The 13,134-nt window shown below is 29.0% G+C and overlaps 1 protein-coding gene across 1 annotated transcript; it reads left to right on the top strand.

Annotated features, from left to right (window-relative positions):
* Positions 1-6,462: 6,462 nt before the first annotated feature.
* Positions 6,463-12,682, top strand: LOC125842259 (2-C-methyl-D-erythritol 2,4-cyclodiphosphate synthase, chloroplastic). The gene is made up of 3 exons (XM_049521525.1): positions 6,463-6,908; positions 8,814-8,944; positions 12,268-12,682. Exons 1-3 carry the CDS (start codon positions 6,590-6,592, stop codon positions 12,499-12,501), a joined length of 684 nt encoding a protein of 227 aa, XP_049377482.1. The 5' UTR covers positions 6,463-6,589; the 3' UTR covers positions 12,502-12,682.
* Positions 12,683-13,134: the final 452 nt, after the last annotated feature.

Raw genomic sequence — 13,134 nt, 5'->3', positions numbered from 1 at the left:
TTAGAGAAAGCAGTTGAGACCCTAATATCAGTGAATGCATGAGAAAAACCACTACAGTTTTGTTGGGCTGAGTTTGGTTGTAGAGGCCCATGAAGTAGGCCCAAATTTGAAACTGGATGCTGAAGTAGGCCCAAATTTGAAAGTGGATGTCCAAAACTAGTAATCAAAATGTACAAAGAATACTTATTAAAAGGAAAAATTACTTGGATGATTGCCTTTTAAAAAATAACTAGTATACGTACCCGCGCGTTGCACGGATATTTTAAAATGAATAATTTTTTTAATTTTAAAATGAAAATTATGAATTATTAGTGAATAGTGAGAGTATATATTTATATATATTATATATTATTTATTTATTTATTATTAATTTTTATTTTTTATCAATGTTTTATAAATTATATAAGGATACATAAAATTAATTGTGTTTTAAATATTAAAATTTTGTCCACAATGGTATTTTTAGTTCAATATATTTTGTTAATTTCAAATTATATCTGTATATATTTTATAAAGAAAAACATTTAATGTTGAGATTAATAAGGATAGTTAGAAATCATGTATCTTTAACTAATGTTTTATTCAAAATCAAAAGATTCAATATATTGATATATTTAACTAATGTTTTATTTAAATTTAAAAAATTAAATGACATATTGATACATTAGCAATTTACTATTTTTAATTTGTGTGAATTATAATAAAAAAATGATTTTAAATGTAAAAATAATCTTAATTGATATATCCGCTATATTAGGTTTACTCAAAGTGTTTATTAGATATTTTAGTTATTTAAAATCTTGATTTGAATTGTATTAGAAAAGATATAAATGTGGATGAATAAGGTGTTATGTTGATTTGAGCTTTATCAGATTAAGCACATTATTATTATTATTTTATTATTATTATTATTATTATTATTATTATTATTATTGTTTAAACTTATATATATATATATATATATGTAATATTTTTTAAATTGAGATATTTAAAAGTATAATATTTGATAGTTCCACAAAATTAGATAATGCTTGATAGTTCCACAAAATTAGGCTCAATATTTTTTAAATTAAGATATTTAAAAGATAATACTTGATAGAGTTCCACAAAATTAGGCTCAAAACCAAAATTTTAGCGTGTGTGTTTTTATTTTTATTTTTTATAGTTTTGAAAGTTAAAATTTTTATTTTAAATATTACGGTTTTTTAAAAACTTTTTTTTAGGATTATTTTTTTAATTAAAAAATTGAAATTTTATGGTAGTTACTGTTGCGTAAGTTTTACACATATACATAAATTTTAAACTGATCCCACTAATTTTGAAATATTAACTACCAATACACGTGCATTTGTTTGTTTTTTTTTAAATACAATTTAATTATTTTTTAATTTTTTTGAAAATACTGATACTTTAGTACTATATAATTCTTATAGAAGGATGATATTATAATAAATTTATTTCCAAAAATTAATTACTTAAATGGCTTTCCAACCAAAGTAGATTTTTTTTTTTATAGATAAATGATATGTTTTGTGTGGGCGTTATGGGCATTTTCCCCATTCTCTTAATAATATAAGAAAAATATAGATAAAAAAATAATATATATATATATAATTCTATACTAACAACTTATATTACATAAACTTAAATAACAAAAAGAATCTTTATATCTCAATTGAAATTTAAAATAACTACATTGATTCTAAACTAACAAAATATATTGCATAATTTATTTATTTATAACATTCTTCTCCACTTAGAATTTCAAAATTAAATATATTTTTTACTGATTTACCATAGTAAGTATTCAAAAATTAATTTTTTTGTTATAAGTTTAATATTTTTTGTTAATACATCTGCATTTATTTATATTTACCCTCTTTTTATATTTTTTTTCTCGTAATTTCATTCATTGATTTAAGGTCTATCAAAAATAATTTAGTGCGAATTTTTCTTTGTAGATCCACCTTAGAAAATTACACTGAGTATGCTATTATTTATACTATTACTTAATGTTCAATTCATGTATGCCTCTTTCTCTTTTTTGGTAGTACAATAAAAGTAATAAATAATCAATATAATTCGCATTGATAACAATAATAACTTATTAAACTCTTGCAAATCATTGTCACAATATAAGTAGATGCTCACTAAAGAATTAAGCAACACTATTCATTCTATTCAATAAAAGAAAAAGAGATTGACCAAAATAAAAATCATACTAATTAACACTATTTTTTTAAATATGTTTTCTCACAAAATTCTTGCTTTAATAAAGTATAACAAAAATAATTGAATTAATACAATTTAATACATTTGACATTTTTTTCTACCTACAACACCCAAATCATAAGGAAAGATTTATTTTTACTATTTTCTTCGTATACTTGTTCTTTACATTGTCTTCCCAACATCTCCCTATTAACTTTTTTACATTACTCATATAAGTCCAAATAGCCACAAATAATGATCATAGACAGCGTATAGATGTGTAAACAATCTTATAATGAGAACTTGAGAAGTGTCATTAAATCTTCATCATAATTGAAATAACAATAACTATCTTATAATTAAGAGGGAATTACAACAAAAGGTGATAAAAAACAAAACATATATGTAATGAAAAATAATTAAGAATGCAGAATTCCAAATGATTCGTAAATTCCATACACAGATATAAATAAAGCACATATACATGATTGACATGGAAAAAAAATAATGTTGTGCTTCTTTTGCAGTTTGCATCCAAGGTAACTAAAACTTGCATATTCTTTTCTCAAGTGTTGTTTTCATCCTAAACTACATCCACAACATCTACTTAAATGTATCATCCTATAATTGGTGTTAATAAAATATCAAACAGACATGCTACATTATATTAGATGTAAAAAAAATTATGTTCCTTTTGATGATGTTACAACTAAACAATTGCCACCTTCTCCTAATGCAGCCATTAAAAACAATTAAGTCTCTTTAGTTGTAATGTAATCAATAATAGCTTACCACTTTTATAATTGTGCTTGATACATGAAACAACCTCTTTGCATCATCATATTCCCATAAAATCAGAGATCTATTTCAACAATGCAGAAACTTGGCATAAGTGTGAAATGAATTATGAAGTAAGTGGTTTTATGGTTTAGATAACAGTTGACACAATTAAAGGGTTGTGTATATCTTCAAACGTGGAAGGAAGTTGTTAATTGTTAAATCTTATCTTAATAGGAATTTATTTTTAAAACTGGTCTAACATTAATTTTAAAAAGGGTTTTAATTAATTAAAGCAGTAGACTTGAGGGGAAATTTAGGAGAAGTAAAATTTTAAATAATTTTTTTTAATACTATTTAATTAAAATAATTTATTTTTAAAATTGTTCTAACTTATTCTGGTTTTTTTCCAAAATCATAATTTATTATTTAATGTAATTACAGATATTTAATTTTAATTGTATAGAAATTTGAGAAATTTGTTATATATATATATAAAAAAAAAAAGGGTTTCAATTTGTATTTCTTAAAAGTATGAAAAAATTCCATAACAATTTTTTTAATTCTAATTATAAATAATGATTTTTAACATGTTATTTGATTCCAACATTTTCGTGGAAACAACTGTTTGCATTTCAAATTCATTATTTTATATATATATATATATATATATTATTATTATTATTATTATTATTATTATAAGAAAATTTCAAAGATTTTTAAATTTTATTTTTTAAAACATAAAACAGTTGAATTTTGTGGTACTGACATGTGACGCTATCACCTCTCCAATTATAAATATATAGGAGATTATTATTATTATTATTATATAGATATTTAAAAGATAAAATATTATTATTATTATTATTATATTTTAAATTATTATTATATATTTATTTGTTTTTCAAAAACTGGAAAGTAAAGACTATAACATGTCTTCTAAAACTGCAACGTTTTTTTAAATTTTTTTAAAAAACTAATAATTTTAATTGGTTAAAAAACTGTAACCTTTTCTTTTAAAACAGTAACTTTTTTTTTCTTTAATTAAAATATTAAATTAATTCTATTTAATTAGTTGATAATTTTAAAGTTCAAATTAGAGATTAATTGTGGTGTTGACACATAGGCGTTATCACCTCTCCTATTATATAGATATAGATTATTGAGCGATATTTTTTTATTTATTATCATTTATAGCAATACTATGTTAAATTTGCAATATGTATTAAAAATGAATTATGTATGCAATATATATGTATTATAACTATTTTTTTAAAATATATTATGTTTGTTTGGTAAGAAATTGACACATTGTATTATAAATGTATTAAAATGTGTGATAAATGTATTATCCATCAATAAAAGTTATATTCTATGTGAATGATAAATTGTTCTTTGTAATATGTATTAAAATTGTATTATAAATGAATAAGTGAAAAAAAATGATATTACTATAAATGATAAATACTTTTTAATATAGTATATTTATGTAAGTTTCCTTTTTATTTGTGTATCAAACATAAAAAAAAAAACTGATTAACAGAATTGCACTTTAATTAACAAAAATCTGATATGAAATTTAACTAAAGGCAAAAGTGTTCATTACTCCCCTGAACTTGAAGTTTTTTATTCAGTGTACACTTAAACTATATTCCGTTTTAATTACCCCCGAACTTATTTATTCCTCCATCGCGTACACCTTTATTGTTCACCTTGTGTAGAAATTGACAATAAACTCTACTAGGTGCGTGAGGAAGTAATTTTTTCCCACATCATAAAGTTATAACGGTAAAAAAAAAAACCTAAAATCTCTATTTTTCTTTAATATTTGGCATATTTTTCAGCACTTTCTCTCTCTATTCTCTAACTATTTATTCTCCCTAATTCCTTCTCCCTTTTCAAATTTCAGAATTTTTTTCTCTTTTTCATTTTAATTGCATTTGCTAAATTCATAAATTATAATAGGAGACTTGTTTGTTTATATGAGACTCCTCCAATTCTGAATTATAATACATCCAAAAAAATGACGATGCAATAAGCGAGAAACTGGCCTTGATTCTCTTCAACCACCACCCACCTCTTTCAATAGCTACCAAAATTTGTTTAAAATAATTTGTCTTCTAAAACATGAGAATTATTTTGCATTTACAAAAATGTGAGCTTTTCACCAATTTTTTAATATTTAAATGCTGAGAAAACAAACAGTTATATTTATTCAATTTTTAGATTTAAAAAAATAATCTTAATTAACAACCTATTTTTCATGAACTGATGTTGTTTCAAAATTTGTATTAATTAAATTCCTATATAATGTGTGTAATATAATAACCTAATTTGTATTAAAGTTTAATTTACTTAGTTAAAGATTTTAATTAAAAAAAAATATATACACAAAATAAATTTAAGAAGACGAAGAGACGTTGGTTGAGTCATGAGTGTTCTTCGAAAAGTGGGGAAATGGACCCGTTTAAGTTGGCATTTACTGCCATTAATATTTCTGATTAAATTCAAAACAATTGTGGCTAGGTGGGGCTATTATTTATCCAGCTGAAAATTCATATCACCACTTTTGTCAACCTGTCACGCGCGTGTAGTCACGATTGGAGTAGGTGGACAATAAAGGTGCATGCGATGGAGTAATAAACAAGTTCGGAGATAATTAAAACGAAATAAAATTTAGATGTATACTGAATAAAAAGCTTCAAGTTCAGGGATAATGAACATTTTTGCCTTTAACTAAATAAGTAATCAATTTTCATTGACCCAACTAATTTTTTTATCAAATAAAATAAAGCCCACCCAACCGTACCCAACCCAAACCAGATTTCACTTTATTTATTTCTCAAATACAGTGTATGAAAAAGCATCTATCTTATATAGACTTAGGTACAAATTTTTTATTTTAGGCTTAGGTACAAATTTTTTATTTTAGGCTTAATACATATCAAATTCTTTAATTTTGTCAAATTCTAAAATATTTTATTTGTGTTTTTATGATCTATTATGTACTTAAGTTAATCACATAAAATGTGTTTTTCCTTTAAATTTATATTCCTTAACAAGTCATAAAACTCCAGTCATTTTTAATGGGGTTGATATGTATAATTAAAGAAAATGTCATATTTTTTTTGAAAATTTTAGAATAACCTGCCACCGCTACAATCTCTGCTTTCGGATGAGCCCTCACTGTGTAATAGTTTGCAAACCACACAGAGAATATAAATCATACTAGACAAATCATTTCCGACAGACTCGACTCAGAAGGCAAGGAGATTGATCTTGGATTTTCATGTGGATGACCACCTCCAAATTGAGTCATTCCGAAGGACGAAAATGACATATTTTACGTAGTTAACATAATTATACAATAAACAAATGAAAAACACATATTTTTTGAAATTTTGAATAAAAAATGTCTAATTAGATAAAAGCATAATTAGTTCGAGTATCTAGATGAAATATTTCGACCAGAATGCCACTTGTCCTCGAAAAGATCCAAAAGTACCTAACACCCGTCCTATATACTAACATACAAATGGAATAATCCCCTTCAATTTACACAATTTTTTTGAGATTCTCCACCAAACTGAGCTCGATTCCTATGGCTATGGCGTCTTCACTATTTTTTTCAACTCCAATTCCAACTAAACTCATCTCAAAACAAAAGCCCTTTTCTTATCACTCTCCAAATCCTCTTTTACCCCAATTAACACACAAACCCTTGAGGAGTTTGGTGGTTTCTTCTGCAGCTGCAATTGAAGCTGAAACAGAAACATCTAGCTCGAATTCCACTCCATTGAAGTCTCTTCCTTTTAGAGTCGGCCATGGATTTGACCTTCATCGATTGGAACCTGGGTATCCTTTGATTATTGGTGGGATTAATATTCCTCACGATAGAGGCTGTGAAGCTCACTCTGATGGTAATTTTGACTTAACTCGTACTCATTTTTTCGCAAAGGCTGTTTTTTTCACTAATTTTTCGAACAATTGTTTAATTATAAAAGGGGTAGTTGGTGATTTTGTTTGGCTGTATTCATATATGGAGGATTGAACAATGTTTATATGTTTATTATTCTCTGGCATTTTAATATGTTTATCTGCTTTTGACTTAGCACGGAATTTAGAAGACTTTTGTATCTTGTGGTGTTAAATTAAAGACATGTTAGCATTTTATTCAATGCGACTGAAAGCACAGCAATGATTTTCGATGGAAAATACCATTTGCAGGATTTCAATCGAGATTGTGAACAGGACATTAGTTTATTCTCGAGTTCTTGAATGCGTGTATTGGAATGATGAATTCATTTCTTCACCATTTTGACAAATAAATTAGAATTCTCGTGGAGAATAGGCGAATATAAGAGATTATACACCTGCCTCTAGGAGGGAAGTTGAGGGGTTAGAGTGTGGCTGATTCATATGCAGTTTCCTTTGCGAAAGATGCTCAGTCAAGAAGGATGTGCCACCATGGAATGTACTAAATGTTCTTTTAGTCTGTTGGTCTTAAACATGTCACTGGAAAGCTAGAATTAAAGAGTTAGCCAAAAAAAGAAAGAAAAGGAAAGAGACATTCTTTTTGAAATGGACTAAAAAGGAAAGTAAGACAAACAAATTAAAACAATACTATTTATTAAGGCACTTTTAGAAGTTATTTTTAATTATAATTGGTAGTATGATTTGTAGTAGTGTTTTGTGCAGTTTCCAAATATGTGAATTGTATTTTAAGAAGATTAATGGTCATGATCACCAATTTGTTTGACTCTTTTATTGTTTAGATTAAGCATTACAGAAAATGTATTTGATTATAATTTGTAATGCAAAAGTTTAAGTATTTTCATTCATAAAAAAGGCCAGGTGTATATATTTTCTCTGCGGTTTCTGTATATGCTATCTTCTACCTCGACAAGATTAAGAAACTAGTGACGTCCAATTCTTTTGGCGGTCTTATCATGTGTGTTTCCTGTTTAAAATTTCTTAAAATAATTTTCAAAAAATGTAAATTATACAACAAATAAGTGTCAGTTGTAGTAAGCAGTTTTCAAATATGTGGATTTTATTTGAAGAAGCTTAAGAAATGCACAAATTCACAGCAAAACTTAGATGTATGACGCTCAAATTCTCCATTCTTTTTGGGAAAAAGGGTACCACTCTATTATACGAAATATCTGAATTTTACCCTCTATTATACTATGAAGACATTCATACTCTTGTTGTTAATAAATCGTCTCATTTTTTCCCTTGAATCCAACAAACCTCCGACCTGAAGTATGACAACGAGTAATTAGAACTGTAGATTAGAGTGGTAAATTTGGACTTCTTTTTTTTTTTTTTTGAGAAGGTAACAGTCTAGTATTATATTCCAAAAAATCAAACCTGAGGTTTACTAATTACAAATAAAAGGAGAGTATCATGAAGATCTTCAATCCTAAATAACAAAAATTACAAGGTGCCTAAAGCATTCATTACTGATTCTAGATCTTCCGTATACTCATGTTTACACCAAAAATGAAATAAAACCAAGCAATTCATCTTCATCTTCTGGATGCTGTTACTTTTGTTCTGGAAGCATCTGAGGTTCCTCTCTATCCTCACTGGAGTTCCATTAAAGTCAACGGAAAATACGAGACAATTTCCTAATGGTAACGGATAAATGGTTTCATAGTACAAGAAATGGTAAAATTATGTTATAGTAGAAGAGTAAATTTGGACCTTTTCCCTTATTTTTGGGATAGAGGATGTACTTCATACCATATGTAAGCTCATAAAGACTCGTCTCTGTTGTTTAAGAGATTAATTTTTTTTTTTTTTTGTCTTTATTCTTTTAGGTGATGTTTTGCTTCATTGTGTTGTTGATGCAATTTTGGGAGCTCTGGGGCTTCCTGATATTGGGCAAATTTTCCCGGACACTGATCCTAAATGGAAGGGTGCGCCTTCTTCGGTGTTCATGGAAGAAGCTGTAAGTTGATACTCTTCTTTATTTTACTTTTTGTTAATTGAGTTTAACACTGACTCTGAGCTTCTCAGTGGAAAATCATGGCCACTTGTCCTTACTGTTCAGATGTGTCCTTGCTTGTCTTTACGGTAAAATCATGAATACTTGTTCCTTGCTGGCAGTTAATATTGATCCATGCATTATAACAGTTCTCTCGCTGATATCTTCATGCCTTCTGCGTCATAACTCACAGTTGGTTGACAATATTAGATGTGGTCAAACTTGGTTTTCAGGTTAGTGAGGACCAAAAATTCAAATAGGATTAGAAGAGTATTTTTTTCTTGTGTGAAGTTGAGTAGATTAAGGAACTGGGTTGAAGTTATGAGTGGTTTGGTAAGTTTACACTTTGCAACTCAATACTTGAATCAAACAGCTTTACCTAACTTTCTCAAGTCTCACCAATGGGACTTGAGAAAGTTCATTCTCTAATTTTTGCACCCATGTGAATTGAATGGAGCTAAATGAAACAGTTAGCATAAGCAAGAAAAAACAAGAGCACCGCAGGGAGAGGAAATGTGGATAGAGAGGAATCAGGGATAGGAATAGGTGATAACAATGGCAAATAAACAATCAAATTAGTAAATTTATTCATGAAAACCGTAATCTTCTTCATGACACTCCCTGTTCTGTGCTCTATTATGATCGATTATTGGCAGATCTAATGACATGTCTGTAAGCAGGACACACTTTCCTCACTTTATCCGCATATGCTGGAAAAACTTAGCTGATGGAAAGTAAATAAGCCAGTCTCCTTTCCGTATAACTTTTGGTCTCCTTCTCTGTGTTTTTCCTTCCTTTATTCTTCTATTCTCTTTTTTTTTTTTGGTATATACTATAATCAAGTGGTTGCTTGTTATTGGTCAAGTAAGGCTAACTAAGGCTTCTCTAGAATTAGAGTTCTTTAACATCTAACACTTATCTCAGCATGAACATACAAGTCTAACTCTAGTACAAGGACCCCCGATAAACACCAAATCTAATGTAAGTGTAAAAATAGCATCTAAGTCGTAATTTCAATAGTTGATAACTTGATATTGTCTATATGGATCCTTTGTGTCCATTGTGTTCTGATCTTAGCTTAATTGGCACTAAATCCATAAGATTGTAGGTATTTTTTAAGCAATTTCAATGGATGTGATTTTAGGTCTACCTCATTCCATTTAATCACCTTCAATCCTTATTTTATCACACGTACTGTCAGTGCATATGATGAATATGTAGGACATTGCAAAATCATCTCGGATTACCGTCTCTCATTTCATCCTAACCCTGTACTGCTTTGCTCCTGTTGTTGGATGTGGTCATTTGTAATCAAGTCCTATCTTGTATGACTACACATCCATCTTGAAATTACGTTTTTCTTGTGGGATATGTTGGGTATTAGAGGCCAATATTTTCTCTAATATAAACATTACTGCTGTCATAAATGTTCTATAGAGTTTGCCTTTCACTTTGTTCTGTATCTTCCAAGCGCGTGGCACTTCCATAGCACTCCTCTATATATTTTTGATTTTATGTGTTATGGTTTCTTCTATGATACCTAACTGTTAAAAGATGGCCTAAATATCTGGATTTTCTACATTTCTGTATTCGCTATCCGCACGTTATCAGCCAAGTCCTACTCTGTTCTTACAATCTCAACATCTTCTCAAGGATGGAATTCCAGACCAGCACAACCTACTCATTTATTGAGTTGATTTGTCTTTGCTTTTGACTCTTTCAGAACTGGAGAAGAGAACGACTAAAGATTCTTGCCCTGAGGCCTTCTTTTTTCCTGCTCTTTTCACCCTTTTCCTCCATTGATTTTGTAATTCATTTCTTTTCTCTGTGTGTGTAGTTAGTTGTTTTGGATAATTGATGGATAGTTTGAAGGAAGTTTACTTCATTCTCCTAATGATGGCTAAACTCACATGTTTGTTGCCTTATCAGTCACACCATATACAACTTTTTTCTCTTACGAAGTCAGTCACATCATATGCAACTTTTTTTCTTATGAAGTCAGTCACATCATATACAACTTTTTTTTAATGAAGTCAGTCACATCATATACAACTTACCTGCATACAAATCACATAAATAGATAATGAAATGTATGGAGATACAACTCAGCACAAGTTTTAAAGAATCCAACAACTCAGGGAAATAATATGCAGTGGGGGTTTGTGATTGGCCCTATCCCTGTGTTTGACCTACCTGCCTCCTTTGTCAACCACTGCTTTCTTACTAGATACATGGCATAACAGGTAGAATAGTGGATACCAGCATGTTGTGTAGTTGAGCTTTATTTTATGCACTCTTACATCCTGGAGGGTTGTTAATTTTGTTGATTTACTTTAATATGTCATTCATTGACAAATGTTCTGGTTTTGACGAGTGACAAGTTTTCTGGTTCCTATTGAGTGAAATATGAGGAAATCGCAAGTACTAACTGCATTGAGATGGTAATGCGACTTACAAGAAATAGTTTTCGCACTTCGTGTCTTATTCTGTGTAAGCTAGGTTCCATTTTCATTTGTTCGATTAACATAACTGTTGCCGATATGTTCAAATGAAGTTTCTTTCCATTCAAATTGAAGATTTGCAATCCCCACACAGAGGCTATTTTTTATAGTAGTCTGGTTTGTCATCCGGATATATAAGAGGTGAAGTGGATTGTCTGCACCTAATTAGTAAGATAGTAATACTAACACTTTCAGTTTAGGGGAATCAATTAGCTTGTTTGGTAGAGATTACATGACAGTGATAGATGTTAGGTGAGATTGCTGAAAATGAACAAAATAGTTTTTCCCTGATAATGTTGCCTGAGACAACTAACAATTGTAGCTAGGTTTATCGCCCATTGTCCCTTGGACCTATGAATAGAAGATTATTGTACTGAACGTGGAACAATTACACCTAAACACTATAGGAGAATAAAAGTGAGAATTAATTAGATATGTGCTTATAATTCAAGAACTAGTTCAAGCCGAAACAAATAATAGAATGACTAGATTTTTTTACTAAAAAGGCTCGAACAATCAAATCTTGACGTAGAAATTTGTCCAGGGTAAGTAACATGAGACCATAACCAAAGATTGAGATGAAATTGTTCTTCCGTACTTGCAAAGCATTTTAGAAGATTTTGAATAACCACTATTCTTCCTATTGCCTTCTTTAATATGTCAATAGGAGTGAACTATTTTCCTTTCATAGAAAATTTCATTTTTCATCATCAGTAACGGTAGTACTAAATTGCATTTAAATTTGTAGATGATCTAACTTGTCCACGCTTTATGGTTAATGTCCAGGTGCGTCTAATGCATGAAGCAGGTTATGAATTGGGAAACCTAGACGCCACTTTGATTTTACAAAGACCAAAAGTGAGCCCACACAAGGAGTCTATTAGAGCCAACTTGTGTAAGCTGCTTGGTGCTGATCCTTCTGTTGTAAACCTGAAAGCAAAGACTCATGAGAAAGTTGACAGTCTCGGTGAGAACAGGAGTATCGCGGCTCATACTGTTGTTCTTCTTATGAAGAAATAGTGAATAGAGTTTTGTCAATTTTGTTGTATAAAATTTGTGTACTGTAGCATTTACTAGCCATTTAGAGAGCACATCATGTTGATCTTCTTGGTCATACATATTTTCTGAACTTTATAGTCAAAAATTGATAATCCCAAAAATTGGAATTTCATCACCTTATTAATTTCCTCCATTTTGTTTATATCTGATTATAGCAGCTGGTCTGGGAAAAAAAGATGAATACATACTACTATAATATTTCTGATGACCAAAATATGCAAGTTATTGTTGCTAGCTGCAACAACTACGACTTAATAAAATTAGTGGCCTTTCTTGTTCTTTCATATTCATTTGTGTAGTATTGTTACAAGACAGAGCATATAAGTTCACAATGAACGTTAGATAGTAACGTCTATTAGGTATAGTTTCACAAGTGAGATTTGGGGAGGATGGACGTATGTATATTTTATCCCTATCTTTGTAGGGTAGTGAGACTGTTTCTGATAGCTCGATTTTAAATTTCTAAGTAAGTTCCAGTTCTTGTAGAACAGACAGTGATATTTCATCAGTTTCTTTGAAGGTTAAGTCAATTTGTTTGATCAACATAAGCATATGGGATAAAATTCCACACATTCTACATTAGTATAAGTTCTA

This window comes from Solanum stenotomum, chromosome 10, assembly GCF_019186545.1.
Source record: "Solanum stenotomum isolate F172 chromosome 10, ASM1918654v1, whole genome shotgun sequence".
NCBI classification, from domain to species: Eukaryota; Viridiplantae; Streptophyta; class Magnoliopsida; order Solanales; family Solanaceae; genus Solanum; species Solanum stenotomum.
Note: the sequence above shows the minus strand (reverse complement) of the source record. Positions and strands in the feature narration are given on the sequence as shown.